Source organism: Grampus griseus (assembly GCF_964374135.1).
Source record: "Grampus griseus genome assembly, chromosome: 16".
NCBI classification, from domain to species: Eukaryota; Metazoa; Chordata; class Mammalia; order Artiodactyla; family Delphinidae; genus Grampus; species Grampus griseus.
In genome coordinates, this window is record NC_139010.1 from 59,614,424 (window position 1) to 59,635,974 (window position 21,551).

General features: G+C 38.5%; 1 protein-coding gene across 5 annotated transcripts in view; it reads left to right on the forward strand.

Moving 5' to 3' along the window:
- BTRC (beta-transducin repeat containing E3 ubiquitin protein ligase) overlaps positions 1-21,551 on the forward strand; it is a 183,587-nt gene that overhangs the window by 49,333 nt on the left and 112,703 nt on the right. For 4 of the 5 annotated variants that reach the window (XM_082673809.1, XM_082673805.1, XM_082673808.1 and 1 more), the window contains exon 2: positions 6,232-6,339. The exons of the other annotated variant lie outside the window; for it this stretch is intronic. In XM_082673809.1, coding sequence (XP_082529935.1) covers positions 6,232-6,339 — 108 coding nt within the window. The remainder of the gene's footprint in view (positions 1-6,231; positions 6,340-21,551) is intronic. 5 annotated transcript variants of the gene reach the window in all.

The following is a 21,551-nucleotide window of genomic DNA, read 5'->3' on the forward strand; positions in this document are numbered from 1 at the left end:
CCTCTTTAAGATCTCCTACAAGACTATAATGAAGGTACTGGCCAGGGCTGAGGTCTCATTTGAAGGCTTGATTGGGGAAAGATCCACTTCAAGTTTACGTGGTTTTTGGCAGAATTCCTTTCCTCAAGGGTTATTGGAGACTCAGTTCCTAGCTGACTGTTGACTGGAGGCCACCCTCATTTCTTGCCATGTGAAACTCTCCAGTATGACTACTTGCTTCATCAAAGCATGCAAGCCAAGAAGGCAGTAGAGTCTATTAGCAAGATAGAAGTTTCAATCTTATATAGCCTAGAAGCAAGGTATTAGGCTATCCCACACTCAAGGGGACAGGATTACTTACAAGTGTTATGAGGAGGTGGGGATGACTGGGGGCATGTTAGAGTTTGACTGCCAGTATTATAATCCATTATCATCATTATTTATTCTGATGTTCAATTTGTCGCAGAATTAGCCTGTGAGAACCTTTTGCACTGGCCCCTGGCCATGTCTTCACCATTTTTGAGTACCACAAGATGATACTCTGAGGTCATCTTAAACTTTACTTGCCCAAGTCCTGGAATTAGCCATGTTCTAAGGAGCTCTGGTTCCTTTTAGTGGAGAGTGATATTTGGAATCATTAACTGTACTCATTGCTATTAAGGTGTTACTGTTACCAGACCCTCCCAGTTGATAGAGCCAGGGGGTGTGTTTGTGTATGTATGTGTACACACACATATACGTACATCACTTACCTAGAAGTGTCTGTCTCTGTTATGAAGCTTTGCATTCATAACATCTTCAGTTGTAGTTCAGCAGCATAGTATTCACTCTGGCTTTCTTCCTTTCTATATTTGTAACTCTTCTCTGATGAGAATCCTTGCTCTTATTATCCTCAATATTTGATCTACCCACCTAATTTTTTTAAAAATAAATTTATTTATTTTATTTATTTATTTTTGGCTGCGTTTGGTCTTTGTTGCTGTGTGCGGGCTTTCTGTAGTTGTGGCAAGTGGGGGCTACTCTTCGTTGCGGTGTGCAGGCTTCTCATTGCAGTGGCTTCTCATTGCAGAGCATGAGCTCTAGGCATGCGGGCTTCAGAAGTTGTGTCACGTGGGCTCAGTATTTGTGTCTCATGGGCTCTAGAGCACAGTCTCAGTAGTTGTGGCACACGGGCTTAGTTGCTCCATGGCATGTGGGATCTTCCCAGACCAGGGCTCAAACCCGTGTCCCCTGCATTGGCAGGCTGATTCTTAACCACTGTACCACCAGGGAAGCCCTTCCCCACCCCTCATTTGATGGATCTTCCTGTATAACTCATCTCCCATTGCCAACATAGCTCTCTCTCCATTTCCCACCCCATACTCTTTATGGATGTCTTCCTTACCCTTTTGGGATCTATTTGCACTGGGCTAACCCTTCCACCCTTCTCTCCCTACTGAGTCTGAAACTCTTTGCTGGGCCACTGCCCCTCACCCCACTGGGTCAGAATTCAGTGCTGTCCACTACCCCTCCACTCTATGAATGTCTTTTTCTGCCCACTTTGGAAACCCTCACTGCCCTGCCCTTCCCGGACACGTGGACATGCTCATCATCCTGCTCACGGCCACTCCAGTCCCCCATGTAGAAGCTCTCCTCACTCCACTAGGGCTGTTGAACGCCATGCCAGGCCACCCTCTTGTAAAGGTTTTTTTCTGTCACCCTACTTGGGCTCTGAAACTCTATGCCAGGGCTTTTACCCCTCAGGGACACCTTTCTCACACCAGTTGGACTCCAAAAGCCTGTATTGGGCCATCGTTGCCACTTATACCACTCAGTTTGATGCCCACTTAGCTTGTACTCACTTAATGGCTGTTGAAGTTCATTTTTCAGTTAGGAAAGGAGATGAGGGAGAAGAGGAATCGAATTTTATTTTTCATATTAAAAAAAATCTCGCTAGTATTTTTACAGCAAATGCTTTTAACCTAGTGCATTGTAGTTTATACAGAAGCCAGTGTTTCCCACATCTATGTAATGCTTACAGGTTTATACCCATGCTTTCATGCCATATTTTTACTCACATACTAGAGGTTTATTATCCTGTTATGTTTATGATTTCTGAGCTTATCTACTCCACCCCCACCCCAGCACCCCGAAACCCACAGGTGGTTTTCAATTTACATGTGTCTGTCAGTGCTACCACCATTCTTCCAGTCATTCATTTGAAATCTTGGGTTATTTCTGACTCATCTTTCTTTGTTCTTTTCGTCAGTCAGTAAGTCCTGTTGATCTTTCTCTTTATGTAAGTTTGTCTTCTCTTTGCCCATTACTTTGATGATTAACATGGCCACTTGGGTGGGACTCCTTTTCTTTAGTTTCTGAGTCAGTCCAGTGCCCCTAAACCACCTTTGGCTCCACATTTTTTAATAAATGAACGAACTCCATGTGTGACTTTTTAAGTGCCTTTTTTTTTTTGGCCATACCGTGGCGACATGCGGAACTTCCCCAAGCAGGGATTGAACCCATGTTCCCTGCAGTGGAAGCACAGAGTCTTAACCACCGGACCACCAGGGAAATCCTTAAGTGCCATTTTTACGTGGCATTATTCTAGGTAGTCAGATATCTAGTTTGAATCCCATATTTACCACTTGCGTGGTACCCATTCACTTTTGGTAATTTATTTAACCTCTCTGGATCTTTTTTATTTACTAGATTGTTTTACAGGTGAGTAAGATAATGAATCGCGAAAGAGATTTATCCAAAACGCATACCTTTCAGCCTGGTAAGATCAGTCTCAGTAAAATAAACAGTGTTATTTTATCAGTATTCTCACTGTTCTATAAGCAAAAACTGTTTCCTTACTTCTCTTTGATATGTAGCTTTCAATGATCACTTGCTATTAAGAGCACATTTATTGACCATCTACTATGACCACATACTGGAGATTAAAAAAAAAAAGACATGACTCATATCTGAGAAATACATTATGATAGAGGAGGCAAACATATAATTAATTTACGTACAGTAACAAGTGCTACAATAAAATTAAAGACTGTGTCTGAACTTTTTAAAAATTAGAAATTTTAACTAAACTTATATAGCAGCTATTGTCTAACACAGTTTAGTATGTTATTGTATTTTTCCTTGTAGTTACTGTTTGTGTTAATTTATCTCCCTCAAATAGAGTGTAAACTACTTGAGAATAGGTCTTTATAGTGGTAAGTGTGGATTTTGGGAGACAAACACATTGTGGTCTTACTTCTGCCACTGACAGTCACTGTAACTTCTCTGAACTTGAGTTTACTCTCCTGTTAAAGTGAAAATACTAATAATTCTTTGACAGGATTGTAATGATTAAGTGAAATAATGTTTTTAAGGATCTAGCACAATGACTGGCAAATAATTTATGCTTGATAAATTTTGTTTCTCCTCTCCTTCTACTCCACTTGTGTCTGTTCTGCTAATGAACACTAAATATTTGATTAATGGATGAATTTATTGATTCAATGATCTGCAGTTCATAATGGCTTCCCAGAACATTTTGAAATGCAAGTGGCATTCATGGAAGCCTGTTCTTGGTAATGATGGCACTTTATATTTTTTTCTTTTGTACTTGAAGTTTTTTTCTTTAATATTTATTTATTTGGCTGCACTGGGTCTTAGTTGTGGCATGCAGGATCTTCATTTGTGGCATGCGGGATCTTTAGTTGCAGCATGCAGTTCTCTTAGTTGCGACATATGGAATCTAGTTCCCTGATCAGGGATTGAACCCAGGCCCCCTGCATTGGAAGTGTGGAGTCTTAGCCAGTGGAGCACCAGGAAAGTCCCTGTACTTGAAATTTTTAGATCCCTTATTTTAATTTTACCAAAACCTTGTGCAGTAAGGGTAGGCAGATATGATTATCCTATGTGACAGTGGGAGTTTCATTTTTGAAGTGAGTGAACTAAATTGGGATTCTTTTTTTTAAATTTATTTATTGGCTGCATCAGGTCTTAGTTGTGGCATGGGGGATCTTCCTTTGCAGCACGCAGGCTTCTCTGTAGTTGTGGTGCACGGGCTCAGTTGCCCCACAGCATGTGGGATCTTAGTTCCCTGACCAGGGATCGAACTGGCGTCCCCTGCATTGCAAGACAGATTCTTAACCACTGGACCACCAGGGAAGTCCCTAAATTGGAATTCTTAAGAGCCAGTCATTGAATTTGTATAGGTAGAGTGTGAATGTATTACATGGCCTGTGGAATACTATAGTTCTCTTGGCCTGAATTTTTTAGTTGATATAGTAGTGAAAAGGGAATTCTTCTATTCCATGGCTTAAGGATACATAAAGTCTCAATGCAGCAATCTTTTTATTGTTCATTATTATAGCTTCTTTTATTCTTAGAAGTTGACCAACAGGGACCTGAGTTTAGGAGATTTTGTCTTTCAGCTTTCATATAGTAAATGCTAAGGCCAGCCCTTTGCCTGCAGGGCCTTCTATCAGTGAAGAGGAACTGTGGCTTTTCCCATGCAGCCAAATAGGGGGAGGAGTCAAGATTTTCAGTGTTCTTTGTGAAAATGAATTTGTGCTGTTGAACCTCATGGGCATTAGATACTATATTCTCCTTAAAGCACTGCAGGCCCCTTGTTGCAACATTTCAATCTCTTTTTCTGATTCTTTCAGGTAGTAGAAAACATGTTTCAGGCATTTAAAAACATGCTGTGTATGCTTTTTAAAAGCTGGTAAACTCATTCAATTGATTAACAGACTTCAGTTGTAATAAATTATTGGCCCACCGTTTTTTGGAGTACTTTGCAGCATACTGTCCTTACATCAGTTATAGATAGTGTGAACAATGAATACCATATTTTGTTTCCTTAATATTTCTCCAACTAAAGTGTTTTAAGAAGAAAAAAAGTCCCACGATGATAGTAAATATTTCAAAGCTTATAAAGTTTAGTATTATGTGTACTGACTGTTATATTTCAAAATATTTTTCTGTTTTTATATGTGCTGTGATCAGGTATTTAGTTTTTTAGTATTATTAGACTGTAATAGCACCCAAGTTGATGGACAGAGCTTCAGCCTGGGATACATTGAGGGAAACCTAAAGATTGGAAAAATTCTTCTAAAAGATACAGTGTTTCATAAAGCTACAGGAGGAGTACCACTAATATTGTTTAATTAGTACTACTAGAACTCATAATTTCTACCTTGTTTTTTGTTTGCTACTGAATACACTATATGTATATTCACACTTACACATTTGTTTTTGTTTTTTTAGAAGGTTTTAGGACCAGCAGCTTTTTGGGGTTCTCTTTTTTTCCTCTTTTTCTGTCCCTGTCTCTGCTTCTTTCTTTCTTGTTGTTTTCCCTTCTGTTTGGATTGCTTCCTGCCTCCTCCCTCCAATATTCCCACCCCCCTTAATCCATCTGGAAAGATGAAGAGGCAGCTGCTATGGTAACTATGCATTTTGGTTAATAGCAGACTAACAAGACACATAAAACATATGCAAACTGTGCAGTTAGTTGCTGTCAAAGCGGTAGGGGTATAATACTTTTTCTTTTCCTTCTCCCCACCTTCTAAAAAAAAACTTTAACTTTCCTGTTATATTTTGTCTTCTAAGTTACCATTTCTAATATTGAAATGCTACCATGAATAATTCCTTTTTTCTGCTTAGTCTGCACAATATTTCACTCTGTGGTGAGTTTATGGGAGATGAGTTGAGGTGTGTAGAGGAAAAGAGTTGATTAATTGGGTTAAGAAGTAGATTTCCTGGGCTTCCCTGGTGGTGCAGTTGTTGAGAGTCCGCCTGCCGATGCAGGGGACACGGGTTCGTGCCCCGATCTGGGAAGATCCCACATGCCGCGGAGCGGCTGGGCCCGTGAGCCATGGCCGCTGAGCCTGCGCGTCTGGAGCCTGTGCTCTGCAACGGTAGAGGCCACAACAGTGAGAGGCCCACGTACCGCAAAAAAAAAAAAAAAAAAAAAAAAAAAAAAAAAAAAAAAGAAGTAGATTTCCTTTAGATTCATACATAGAAGGCAAACAGGGATAAAAATTTTATTAAATATTTGGCTTCTTGACCTATAACTTTTTTTTCTTGCTTTTTGGCCACTAGTGTCCCTTTTGAGTTTCCCTCTGGGGTTAGAACTAGTTAGTAGTATGTTTCTTGAAGATGTGTCTATCATAAAGGCAAGCTGCAACTGGAATATTGTATTTAGCCAAGCCTTGAAAATTCCTGTAATCTGTGCCATCCTGTCTCATACTGTCCCATCTCATAGTTGTCCTCTCTCTGCAGTGCTCTATGCCCAGGTCTCTGTGGCTGGGCTGCTCCAGCCTGGCGGACAGCATGCCTTCGCTGCGATGCCTGTATAACCCAGGGACTGGCGCACTCACAGCTTTCCAGGTACTTTCTCTGTCTCTGTGGGTTATTTGTGGTCATTAGTATGTGTGTCTAATTAATTGGTGTGTCTCTCCTTCTTTCCCATCCTTTACTTACGTTCACTTTTCTCCTTCATGTTGCCTGTATTTCACATCACTCAGTTCTCTAATTTATAATGTAGATCCAGATCCATCCACTCTTGAGACATTTTTATTATCGTGATTGGTTTGCCAAAATTGACATAGTGCAACTTGACTTGTTGGTTTTCATACCTAGTAGAAGTATGATAGTGAATAAATAATAATAATAAATAGCATTTATTAATAATATTAATAATTAATTAATAGCATTCAATATGTAATGTTTGCTCTGGACCTACATAAAGCCAATTAATCAATCAATTAATTACAACCAGTTGCCTGGGCACCTTCTTGTGTTTTTCTTGTGATTACTAAAAATATAAAGTGCTCAATTCAGAGTGTCTCCTCGCTACTATACTATTATATATGTATGTGTTTGTATATGTTCTTTTGGGTTTTTTTAAATAAATTTATTTATTTATTATGGCTGCGGTGGGTCTTCGTTGCTGCACGCAGGCGTTTTCTAGTTGTGGTGAGCGGGGGCTACTCTTCTTTGTGGTGTGCAGGCTTCTCATTGCAGTGGCTTCTCTTGTTGCAGAGCACAGGCTCTAGGCACACGGACTTCAGTAGTTGTGACGCGCGGGCTTCAGTAGTTGTGGCACGTGGGCTCTAGAGCACAGGCTCAGTAGTTGTGGTGCATGGGCTTAGTTGCTCCATGCCATGTGGGATTTTCCCAGACCAGAGCTTGAACCCGTGTCCTCTGCATTGACAGGTAGATTCTTAACCACTGCATCACCAGGGAAGTCCCCAGTTACTTGGCTTTAATGAAAATACTTACTTTAATGTAAGTATTTTAGTGATGATGCTGCTGGATATTTGTCCTTTGCAAAACTTCCTTTGCTTGTCTTATGAGATACAATATGGTGAAGGGCATAGGCTTTAAAATTAGTTAAATCAGAGCTTATATACTGTCTGTCACTAGTGGTATGATCTTGAGCAAGTCATTTTCACCCTAAATTCATCTGTAAGTGGAGACTATAGTAAGGGCATGCAGTAAATAGTTGCTGTTATCATCCTTATCTTCATTGTCATTAATATTATTGCTGTTAATGTTAGAGAATATTGATATCCTGAGAGTATCAATTTATTTCAAACATAGTATTTTTGTTTGTTTGTTTGTTTTTTACTATATATCATATTGATAAAGTTTTGGCTCTCAAGGAACTCAGTCTAGCTTTTTGGTTTTTTAAAATCTTATTGGGGTTGCAATGAGTTTCACCAGACTGCAGTCTGAGATAACAGTCCCTATAAAACTTCCCTCCTTCAGATACCAGTTGTAAGGAGGGCCCCCCCGCCCAGCCCTGCCTCAGGTTTGGTAACTCACTGGAAAGGACTCACAGAACTCACTGAAAGCTGTTATATTCACAGTTTATTACAGGCAGAGGATACAGGTTAAAATTAGCAAAAAAAGAGACATACAGGATAGAATCTGGAGGGAACCAAATGTAGAAATTCCTGTCATCCTCTCCCCATGGGATCATGGATGGCATTACTTCCTCTGTGCCACTGTATGTGACAGTACACACAGAATATTGCGAATCAGGGAAACTCACCCAAGCTTTTTGTGTACAGAGTTTTTATTGCGGCTCAATTACAGGCTGCTCACATGGCTGACTTTTAGTCTCTAGCCCCTCCTGTAGGTTACACTAATGCTTTTAGTCTCTGTTCCTTCTTAGGATTGGAACTGAGTGTGGCTCAAAGCCCCCATCGTGAATCACATTTGTCCTGTGGCCAAAGCCCCCAGTCAAAGTTCTGTTAGGTAAGAAGTTCCAGGGGGATACCACCTGCCAGTAACCAAGGGGAAAGACCAGGCCTGTCTTTGGGTAAGATTAATTCTTCAGTACACAGGGGTCATGTACTCCTTTGAGAATCTGATGAGAACTACTGAACTTAGAAAAGTACTCATGACATATAGGCAAAGTTTTATTTATAAGTTTTACATATTATGATTATTATATTTATATTATCTTAAGCTATTAAATTACTGTTTATTTTTTAACATCTTTATTGGAGTATAATTGCTTTACATTGTTGTGTTAGTTTCTGCTGTATAACAAAGTGAATCAGCTCTACATATACTTATATCCTCATATCCCCTCGCTCTTGCATCTCCCTCCCACCCTCCCTATCCCACCCCTCTAGGTGGTCTCAGAGCACTGAGCTGACCTCCCTGTGCTATGAGGCTGCTTCCCACTAACTATCTGTTTTACATTTGGTAGTGTATATATGTCAATGCCACTCTCTCACTTCGTCCCAGCTTACCCTACCCACTCCCCGCGCCCTCAAGTCCATTCTTTACGTCTGCGTCTTTATTCCTGTCCTGCTTCTAGGTTCTTCAGAACCTTTTTTTTTTTTAGAGTCCATATATATGTGTTAGCACACAGTATTTGTTTTTCTCTTTCTAACTTACTTCACTCTGTATGACAGTCTCTAGGTCCATCCACCTCACTACAAATAACTCAATTTCGTTTCTTTTTATGGCTGAGTAATATTCCATTGTATATACATGCCACATCTTCTTTATCCATTCATCTGTTGATGGACACTTAGGTTGCTTCCATGTCCTGGCTGTTGTAAATAGTGCTGCAATGAACACTGTGGTATGTGACTCTTTTTGTTATGGTTTTCTCAGGGTATATGCCCAGTAGTGGGATTGCTGGGTCATATGGTAGTTCTATTTTAGTTTTTTAAAGAACCTCCATACTGTTCTCCATAGTGGCTGTATCAATTTACATTCCCACCAACAGTGCAAGAAGGTTCCCTTTTCTCCACACCCTCTCCAGCATTTATTGTTTGTAGGTTTTTTGATGATGGCCATTCTGACCGGTATGAGGTGATACCTCATTGTAGTTTTGATTTGCATTTCTCTAATGATTAGTGATGTTGAGCATTCTTTCATGTGTTTGTTGGCAATCTGTATATCTTCTTTGGAGAAATGTCTGTTTAGGTCTTCTGCCCATTTTTGGATTGGGTTGTTTGTTTTTTTGATATTGAGCTGCATGAGCTGCTTATACAGTTTGGAGATTAATCCTTTGTTAGTTGCTTCGTTGGCAAATATTTTCTCCCATTCTGAGGGTTGTCTTTTCGTCTTGTTTATGGTTTCCTTTGCTGTGCAAAAGCTTTTAAGTTTCATTAGGTCCCATTTGTTTATTTTTGTTTTTATTTCCATTTCTCTAGGAGGTGGGTTAAAAAGGATCTTGCTGTGATTTATGTCGTAGAGTGTTCTTTGTTTTCCTCTAAGAGTTTTATGGTGTCTGGCCTATTAAATTACTATTTAAATTACATAACCCCCAAATCCCCCAAACTAATAAGTTCTATTAAGGAAATGTTGCAGGAAGGGGGACCCCTTCTAGGGCCTGAGAGTGGGCTCTTGTCTAACACTTGGAAATGAATTGTCTGAGGAGACACACGTGCTGACAAAGCAAGAGACTTTTTGGGAAGGGGTGCCCGGGCAGAGAGCAGCAGGGTCAGGGAACCCAGGAGAACTGCTCTGCCACATGGCTTGCAGTCTCAGGTTTTATGGTAATGGGGTTAGTTTCCGGGTTGTCTCTGGCCAATCATTCTGACTCAGGGTGCTTCCTGGTGGCGCGCGCATCACGCAGCCAAGATGGATTCCAGTAGGAAGGATTCTGGGAGGTTGGTAGGACATATGGACTGGCATCTCCTCTCTCCTTTTGACCTTTCCCTAATTCTTACGGTTGTTGATAGCTTGTCAGTTTCTGCATTCTTTACCAGGATCTCCTGTTGTAAGGTACCTCATGCAAGTGGTTACTATCCGGCCTGGCCAGGGCAGGCAGTTTCGGTCAGTGGTTACCCTAACAGAAATGTGCAGGGAGCCATAAGAATATATAAAAGAGGAACCTGATTTAACCTGAGGGTGGGGGTAAGGAAGATCAGGTAATCAAGGTTTGAGTTAAGAACTGAATGATGAGTAGGGATTAGGCAAAAAGGGAGGTGGGGGAGAACATTTCAGGTCAGTTCAAAGGCCCTGAGGACAGGTGGGGTTTTGTGCATTTAAGGACTCTGCTGGGGAAAAAAAAAAAAGAAAAAGAAACCTATCATTTCAGAGAATGAGGAGAATAGAGGAGAATAGAGTTAGGGAAGACTGGGGAAGCTTGATCATGGCAGGATTTGTCGGCCATTGAATGTTTCATCTTGATGCTAAGAGTACTAAGCTGTTGAAAGTATTTTTTTTAATAAATTTATTTATTTTATTTATTTATTTTTGGCTGCATTGGGTCTTTGTTGCTGTACGTGGGCTTTCTCTAGTTGCGGCAGGCAGGGGCTGTTCTTCCTTGCGGTGCATGGGCTTCTCATTGTGGTGGCTTCTCTTGTTGCGGAGCCTGGGCTCTAGGCACATGGGCTTCAGTAGTTGTGGCTCGTGGGCTCTAGGGTGCAGGCTCAGTAGTTGTGGCGCACAGACTTAGTTGCTCTGCGGCATGTGGGATCTTCCCGGACCAGGGCTCGAACCCGTGTCCCCTGCATTGGCTGGCGGCTTCTTAACCACTGTGCCACCAGAGAATTTCCTGTTGAAAGTATTTAAACACAAGTTTGACCTGATCAGATTTGCATTTAGTTGTATTACACTAGCTATCATAAAGATAATTTCAGTAATTGAGGGAAGAGATGTGGGCAGTTTGGTTTTGATGTCAGGACTCCGTTGCACTGTTAAAAATTATTGAGGACTCCAAAGTGGTTTTGTTTATATGGGATATATCTATTTATATTTATTATATTTGAAATTAGAACTGAGAAAAAAATTAAATATTAATTTATTCATTAAAAATAACTGACTAAAATAGCTACAATAAATCCATTATATGTTAATGCATGTGAATGTTTTTATTTAAAAAAACCTATTTTCTAAAACAAAAATTTAAGACTAGCATTGTATTACATTTTTACAGTCTCTTTAATGTCTGGATTAATAAGAGAGCTGGATTCTCATGTCTGCTTCTGCATTCAGTAAGTTGTGATGTGGTGTTTTGCTTGTAATACATGTAGAATTCCAGCCTCACACAGATACATAGTTTGAAAACATAGAAGTGTTTTAATATCCTTTTCAGGTAGTTGTGATTTCTTAAAGATTAGTTGTATAGAATCTGAAAGATATCAATGAACTTCTTGTGCTCTATTATATTAAAAGCATTGGTCTCAGTGTTTTTAACAAATCATGCTGGAACAGTTGGACATCTATATGCAAAATAATGAACCTTGACTAGATATATTGCACCATATTCAAAAATTAACTCAAACTGGATTGTAGACCTAAATATGAGCTAAAAATATAAAACTACTAGAAGAAAATGAGCGAGAAAAAAATTCATTGTGACTTCACATTAGAAAATATTTTTTCAAGAAGACAAAAAACATGAACCATAAAAAAAAATAAGTTGGACTTAATCACAGTTTAAAACGTCTGATTTTTAAAAAGATACTGTTTAGAAAATGAACAAGTAAGGCACTGACTGGAAGAAAATATTTGTAAAATACATATTTGATGAAAGACTTGAATTCAGAACTCTTACAAAACAATAAATAATAAGATAAACTACCCAATAAAAAAGGGCGATTAATGAGCAAAAAATTTGAATGGATATAATACCAAAAAAAGATACACAGACAGCAAATAAGCACATGAAAAGATCCTCTATATGTTTAGACATTGGGGAAATGCAAATTCAAACAATAGGAAGACACTACATTGCCACCCACATGCTTCTTCCCACCCTGGAATGTGGGGCTGGGAATTCAATAGATCCTAGTAGTTATTGTATCCTAGCTTAATATGAGAAATGTTAGGCTAGAAAATTCTTTGAAAGCAGAAGCAATCTCTTACACTTATCCATTGACCTCCTTTTTAGTAGTTGGGGCTCAATAAAAGCTGATGATTTGAACTATGTTAGATAAGTGGTAAAGATAATCATGTGCAACTAAAAATTGTACAAGTCAAAATCATCTGACTTGGACACTAAGATATGAAGAACAATTCCAAATTTCTTTCAGCCTAAAACAATTTTGAATCTAAGGCCAGTAGGAAAGATTTGTGAACAAAATTACCATCACTGTCAGGGCTTTATTTAGTCTTAATCAAAAAAATCAACAAATATCTATTTTTTAAAATATTGAGTCCCCTTATAAATTACTGTACTTCTGGAGTATATTGGAGACAAATTGATTTGGAGATTTTTGCTGAAAAATTCAGAATAAATTGGTGTGTGGGCCTTGAATTGTATTGCAGGAGTGAAATTGTGTGACATAGGCAGAAAAGAGATGCTTAAAAAACATCTTAGAAAAGAAGCCCAGAGGCCAGTATATGGTGTGGTGGTTAAGAGCCCTTGTCAAACCCAAGTTCTTGTGTCTTACGCACAGTAAGGCCAAACAAACTGAACTGTCAGAATTTGAAGCAGAAAAAGGTTTATTACAAGGGCAAAGCAAGGAGAATGGGCAGCTCTTGCTCAAAATTTGGTGGGGAGGACTGCAGGGTGTGTGACCTTTCTCAGATTGGTTGGTAGTGTGATAACAGGGTGGTGTTTCAGGAATCTCAGTCATTAGCCTTCTGGTTCCAACCAGTCTTGGGTCCATGTGGTAGTTGCTTAGCTTGAAGTTACCATCTTCCCCCTGGGTGGGGGGGCCTTAGTTCCTGTAGATGAAACTCAGAGATGTGTATCAGATTGTTATGTATATCCCTTGAAGAGGAACAAGGACCCTGCCCCATTGCTGCACTATTGTTTCTTGACTCCTTTCCTTTGTTTCTTCATTTCCTCACTTAATTAGTAACTGTTTGAATCTGCCCATTGGAACTCAGGGAAGGTCTAGGAAGCTGAAGCCTTTTTTTCCTGCAAACAAGAAAAAGGCTTTTGTACCAGGGAGGGCCCTGTAGGGTTCTGCTCAGTTTCACCCCGGCACCAGACTGCTTGAGATTTGAGCCTGGCTCTGTCTACGTGTAACGTTACTTGACTTCTTTATACCTCAGTTTCCTTATCAGTTAAGTAGGGATGATAATAGTATCTATCTCATAGGGTTGTTGTTAGGGTATGAGTTGACTTTTATTAAGTCCTTATGAAACCATGCAACTCAGATAGAGACTTAAACCCACTGTCTTTTAATTGAGATTACACACCTGGTCTCAGGACTTAATGAAGCTCAGGTTCTTTATGTCTCATCACAGAAAGAATTCAATGAGAGGCAAAGTGATATGTAAGAAGTGGATTTATTTATAGGGAAGACACACTCCACAGAGTGTGGGGCATCTCAGAAGATGAGAGGCCCTGAAATATGGCTTGATTAGTTTTTATGGGCTGGTTAACTTCATAGGCTAATGTGTGGGAGGATTATTCCAACTATTTCAGGTGAAGGGGCAGGGATTTCCAGGAGTTGGGCTACTGCCCACTTTTTGGTCTTTTATGGTTAGCTTCAGAACTGTCATGGCACTGGTGGGTGTGTCATTTAGCATGCTGATGTAGTACAATGAGTGTATAATGAAGCTCAAGGTCTACGGGTAGTTGACTCTTCCACCATCTTGGATCTAGTTAGTTCTAACCATTTTTTGTCATATCCTGTGGCTATGTCATTCTTTTAAAGGTTGTGCCCTGCCTGCTTCCTTCCTGTTTCACATAGAACAGGGTCTGGAAGAGAAATGGGTTCTATATTATCAGAAAACTGCACAGAGGACTAGGTTTGGAAGCTTTCAGCAAATAATGTTTCACCTTGGTATAAAACAGTACACTGTTGAATTAAATCTTTTTTTTTTTTCATACCTTACAGCCCAGTTCTGTATCATAGCAAAGCCTACATTTGGTTCAGGTATTGAGAAAATTTTGCTTTCCCCAACATTGCTATAAGTATGAATGTTTATTTTTCTTTTCTTATCTTCGGAGAAATCATTAAGTTCTCTGTAGCAAAAATGGAAGAAATGGGCTTATATGCTAGTTTTATTCTATTAATTCAACAGTTTGTTCTATGTCAGGTTCATTGTGCACAGGTGCTCAATATTGCTGATTGACTAATTGGCAGATGTAGACTTAAGTCTAGTCTTCCCTGTTTCCACTACTAGAATTAAAACAATCTTAGTACATTTGTATCTTTCTTGCTTGAGTTTTGCCTTATTTAGATTTTTGTTTATGTAAAAATTACATACAGTAAAATATACACACCTTGTGTACCCGTAGATGAATTTGACAAATGTATACATTTGTGTAATCTCACTCTCAAGATATAGAGCATTTCCATAATCTGAGAAAGTTCCTTTGTATCCCCTTCCAGTTAGTACCCATATCCCATATGCAATTACTGTTCTGATTTGTCTCTGAAGATTAGATTTGCCTGTACCTGAACCTTATATAAATGCAGTCACAGAGTCTACATTCTTTCGTGTCTGTTTTTTTTTTTTTTTCTGGCCGTGCCACATGGCATGCAGGATCTTAGTTCCCTGACCAGGGATCATACCCCTGCCCCCTGCAGTGGAAGCACAGAGTCCTAACCACTGGACTGCCAGGGAATTCCCTGTGTCCTCTTGATTAGCATAATGTTTTTGAGATTTATCCATTTTGTTATGTTTGTCTGTAACTTATTCTTTTTTATTGCTAAATAAATTCCATTGCATTAATATACTACAATTTGTTTTTCCATTCATCTATTGGTAGACATTTGGATTGTTCCTGTTTTTGTCTACTATGAATAAAGCTACAGTATACAGTTTGTATGTCTTTTTGTGACATGGATTTTTATTTCTCTTGGCTTAATGCCTAAGAGTGGAATTGCTGGGTCATAGAGAAAGTGTATTTTTAACTTTAAAAGATATAGTTCAAGTAATTCTTCAAAGTGGTTGTCCCAGTAGGAATACTCATTTCTACTAATATTGCTGAACATGTTTAAGGAAGTGACTTAGTAATAGTTTCATAGTATTTTTTCTTTGAAATTATCGCAAATGTTTAGTGAATTTGAAGCACCTTCGAAGTAAAAATTCTGTGACAATAGAAAAGGAAGAGCCATAGAGTTGTTGCTGAATATGTTGTATTATCCTCAGTAACTCACATGGAAATGGCAACATTGGGATGGTTTGATTATTGACATTACAAACCACACATTTTAAACTTCCCTGATGGTCCAGTGGTTAAGCCACCACGCTCCCAGTGGAAGGGACATGGGTTCGATCCCTGGTCAGGGAGCTAGATCCCACATGCTGCAACTAAGAATTCACATGCCGCAACTAAAAGATCCTGCATGCTGCAACTGAAGATCCTGTGTACTGCAACTAAGACCCAGTGCAGCCAAATAAATAAATAAATATTAAAAAAAAAACTAGTGGTAAAGAAGATGCTATAAATATTATTTAAATAGATTCTTTGAGGACCTGTTTAGTTTGAACGTATTTTCATTTCCATCATTCCATTGTTTTGTCCTGGAAAGTCAATAGGTGATTAAGAGGATTTCTGTTGATTAACAGTGGGTGTATTTTGTGTAATCATTTGTTTATCCTCAGCAAATGGCAGTCGTAATCTGTACTATTAAATGAGACTGAGCAATAGAAAGTGCTTAAAAATAGCTGAGTAATTCAGATCCTTTATTTTCTTTAGACATTAAAGAAGAAGAGAAATTCTAACAATAAGAATATAGGTTGGGACTTCCCTGGTGGTGCAGTGGTTAAGACTCTGCGCTCCCAACGCAGGGGGCCCGGGTTCGATCCCTGGTCAGGGAACTAGATCCCAGAAGCATGCCACAACTAAGAGTTTGCATACCACAGCTAAGGAGCCAGCAAGCCACAACTTAGGAGCCTGTGAGCTGCAACTAAGGAGCCCACGAGCCGCGACTAAGGAGCCTGTGAGGCGCAACTAAGGAGCCTGCTGGCCGCAACTAAGGAGCACATGTGCTGCAACTAAGGAGCCTGTGAGCTGCAACTAAGACCCAGCACAACCAAATAAATAAATAAATATTTTTTAAAAATGTACTAGTCAGTGCCTTAAAAAAAAAAGAATATAGGTGGATTTATATGGCCTTAGAATATTTTAGGTGTCAAGTGTAGCTAGTAATTTTAAGGAATTTTTGAGCTTGAATCATATAGTATTTTAATATTAGCTAGGGTCCCTTGTCAAAGGTTGAAATTGTTGAGGATTGACTTCAGGAGAGATTATGTAATATATTTTACTGTTTAAGAATACTTAGATTTCGGGGAACTATATTCAGTATGTGATAAACAATAATGGAAAAGAATATGAAAAAGCATATGTATATGTATAACTGAGTCACTTTGCTGTACAGCAGAAATTAACACAACATTGTAAATCAACTATACTTCAATAAAATTAAGAAAGAAAAATACTTAGAAGTCTACTAAATCTTACCATCTACTACATGAAATGTTAATGTGGAGCAATACTAGGAAAATTAAGCATTATTCAGAATATACGTATATATACATGTATGGAAGCCTTATTTTACTTTTGAGGTTTTAGGGGAATATGGATTATCACACTGAATGTAAATGAACATGTAAAACTTATTACAAAACAACACTGTAAGGAAAATTACCCCATGACAAAAATGCTTACTTACCAAAGTCCTAATTGACCGCCCTCCCACTGTATATAAATCATCTCAGTACTGCATAATTTCTATTTAATAAAAACTTCAGCTCCTTTTGAACGCTCCCAAAGACATTCTGTGAAGCCACCATCACCCGTATACCAAAACCAGATGAAGACACTACCAAAAAAGAAAATTACAGGCCAGTATCTTTGATGAATGTAGACACAAAAATTCTCAGCAAAATATTAGCAAACCGAAACCAGCAACACATAAAGCCATGACCAAGTTGTATTCATCCCAGGGTCACAAGGATGGTTCAACAGTGTCATACTAATCAATCAGTGTCATACACCACATCAACAAACGAAAGGACAGGGACTTCCCTGGTGGTCCAGTGGTTAAGACTCCGTGCTCCCAATGCAAGTGGCCCGGGTCTGATCCCTGGTCAGGGAGCTAGGTCCCACATGCTGCAACTAAGACCTGGCACAGCCAAATAAATAAATATTAAAAAAAAAAAAAGAAGAAAGGACAAAGACCACATGATCATCTCAATAGACACAGAAAAAGCATTTGATAAAATGCAACATCCATTCATGATAAAAACCCTTACGAAAATGGGTGTAGAGGGAACAGATCTCAACATAATAAAAGCTATTTATGACAAACCCACAGCCAATATAATACTCAATGGTGAAAAGCTGAAAGCCTTCCTGCTAAAATCTGGAACAAGACAAGGGTGCCCATTCTCACCACTTCTCTTCAACACAGTATTGGAAGTCTTAGCCACAGCCATCAGACAAGAAAATAAAAAAAAAACGTATTCAAATAGGTAAGGAAGAGGTAAAATTGTCATTATATGCAGATGACATGATACTATATATAGAAAACCCTAAAGACTCCACAAAAAAACTACTACAATTGATAAACAAATTCAGCAAGGTAGCAGGATACAAGATTAGCACACAGAAATTGGTTGCATTTCTTTACACTAAAAATATCAGAAATGTAAGCAAACAGTCCCTTTTGAAATTACATCAGAAAACAAAACAAAAAAACCTTAGGAATAAACCTCACCAAGGAGGTGAAAAACTTATATGCTGAGAACTACGAAACATTGATAAAAGATATTAAAGATGATTCAAAGAAATGGAAAGTTATCTCATACTCTTGGATTAGAAGAATTAATATTTTTAAAATGGCAACACTGCCCAAAGCAATCTACAGATTTAATGTGATCCCTATCAAATTACCCATGATATTTTTCACAGAACTAGAACAACTAATCCTAAAATTTATATGGAACTATAAAAGACCCAGAACTGCCAAAGCAATCCTGAGGAAAAAGAACAAAGTAGGAGGCATAACCCTCCCAGACTTCAGACAATACTACAAAGCTACAGTAATCAAAACAGTGTGGTATTGGCATAAAAACAGGCATATGGATTAATGGAACAGAATAGAGAGCCCAGAAAAAAACGGATACATCTATGGTCAATTAATCTTCAACAAAGGAGTCAAGAATATAAAATGGGAAAAAGAAAGTCTCTTCAGCAAGTGGTGCTGCATGTAAATCAAAGAAGTTAGAATATACTCTCACAACTTGCACAAAAATAAACTCAAAATGGCTTAAAGACTTAAACATGGGACTTCCCAGGTGGCCCAGTGGTTAAGAATCTGCCTTCCAAAGCAGGGGACACGGGTTCGATCCCTGGTCAGGGAATTAAGATCCCTGGTCAGGGAATTAAGATCCCACATGCCTCGGGGCAACTAAGCCTGCACACCACAACTAGAGAACCCGTGTGCCGCAACTACAGAGCCCACATGTTCTGGACCCCACGTGCTGTAACTACTGAGCCCGCACGCTCTGGAGCCCATGCACCACAACTAGAGAGTCCGCGCACCACAATTACTAAGGCCACGCACTCTGGAGCCCACACGCCACAACTAGAGAGAATCCCACGTGCAGCACTGAAAGATCCCGTATGCTGCAACTAAGACCTGGTGCAGCCAAAAAATAAAAAAATAAATAAGTAAATAAATAAATAAACGTCTTAAATGTAAGATATGACACCATACGACTCCTAGAAGTGATCATAGGCAAAACATTCTTTGACATAAATCTTATCTACCAATGTTATCTTAGGTCAGTCTTCCAATGCAATAGAAATAAAAACAAAAATAAACAAATGGGACCTAATCAAACTTACAAATTTTTGCACAGCGAAGGAAACCGTAAACAAAATGAAAAGACAACCTGTGGAATGGGAGAAAATATTTGCAAATGATGCAACTGACAAGGGCTTAATTTCCAAAATATACAAACATCTCATATAACTCAACAACAAAAAACAAACAACCCAACTGAAAAAGGGCAGAAGACCTAAATAGACATTTCTTCAAAGAAGACATACAGATGGCCAATAGGCACCTGAAAAGATGCTCAACAGCGCTATTAGAGAAATGCAAATCAAAACTACAATGAGGTACCACCTCACGCCAGTCAGAATGGCCATCATTAAAAAGTCTACAAATAACAAATGCTAAAGAGGGTGTGGAGAAAAGGGAATGCTCTTACACTGTTGGTGGGAGTGTATTGGTGCAGCCACTATGGAAAACAGTATGTAGGTTCCTCCAAAAACTAAAAATGGAGTTGCCATATGATCCAGCAATCCCATTCCTGGGCATATACCCAGACAAAGCTATAATTTGGAAAGATACATGCACCCCTGTGTTCATAGGAGCACTATTTACGATAGCCAAGACATGGAAGCAACCTAAATGTCCATTGAGAGATGAATGGATTAAGAAGATGTGGTATATATATATACAATGGAATATTAGCCATCAAAAAAAATGAGATAATACCATTTGCAGCAACATGGATGGACCTAGAGATTATCATACTAAAGGAAGTAAGTCAGAAAGAGGAAGACAAATACCATAAGATATCACTTACATGTGGAATCTAAAATATGATACCAATCAACATATCTACGAAACAAAAACAGATTCACAGATATAGAGAACAGACTTGTGGTTGCCAAGGGTACGGGAGGGAAGGAATGGGAGTTTGGGATTTAGCAGAGGCAAACTATGTATATGGGATGGATAAACTACAAGGTCCTACTGTATAGCACAGGGAACTATAGTCAATATCTTGTGACAAATGATAATGGAAAAGAATATGAAAAAATATATATATATGCATAACTGAGTCATTTTGCTGTACAGAAGAAATTAACACAACATTGTAAATCGAGTACAATAAAACTAAAAAAGAAATTCAGTTCTTTTTTGTGCATATGTTGACATTTGACCTATGTTTATCCTAGCTATACTCCTTACATTAGGAGTTTGCATATAGTGAGAAGTCAAAAATGTTTTTGTTTTGTGTGTGGGGAAACCCTACATTTTCATCTGTTTATAAAACTAACTTATTGTTTATAGTAGAATATGCAAACTATTTGGTAAATATGTAAACAAGAAAGTATCACTCATACTCCTTCTACTTTAAGATAATCATCAATCAATATGCTAGTTTCCTTCAGTCTAGAATGACTTATCCATTTATGCATGCATGTACACACACAGGCATGCCCAGGCAAATATAATTTTGTTTTAAAATATATTTATTATTACCATTTTATTATAAAATTATAAAGCAAAATAAAAATTTAATAATTATAGAAAATACAGAGAAGTAGAAAAAAGGAAATATTTTAATGTCCTCCCAGATATTACTATTTTATTGATAGTAATACTTTCTGATTTTCAACTTTATTCTGTACTTAATTAAATTCTATGTTTGTCACCTGGTTACATTGATTTTGGTCACTCTATCCCATGTAAGTTTTAGCCATTTCAAATTCATAGTTCTCCAAAGGTGCTGTGTTCTCCCATGCTCTGTGTCTTTGCATATCCTGTTTTCCCTACCTGGAGAACGCTACTGAAAACACTTATCTTCCCTTACCCCCTGCCTCCCACTTTTATCTACCTGGCTAATTAAATTCCACAGTTCGCTCAAGTTGTTTCACCTCTAGGATAAAGGCCCTCACTGATCTTTTCACTCACCCGCCTTAACGTAGTCAGAGCATCTGTACCAACAGCATGCAATAGATACCTCTGTCATAAGCACGGATATGCTTATTGTGATTGCTCAGTTCCTTGAGAGTAGGACTATATTTTGTTTATATTTCCAATGTCAAGCACAGTATAAGTGCTTGATACAGAGTATGTGCTTTATGAATTTTTGCTGAATGAATGAATGGACTTAGATAATTTGAAGAAAATTATTAAATAACATATATAGGGTGGGAAGAGAGAAAGCATTGAATTGCTGGGGGTACCTGCACATACATACACACAAGTATTCTTTATTCAGAAAGAAGTCATGATAATTAAATAATCATTCCAAAGACTACACATTTACATGGAAAAAAGGAAAACATGCTGAGTCTGATTTATGGGCAGATTTATACCTTTGGCTTTCATACAACTCACACTACGATGATCCCTTCTGAATTGGATTTTGTATGTTGAATTTGGACTCTTGTTGATGAACAAATGCAC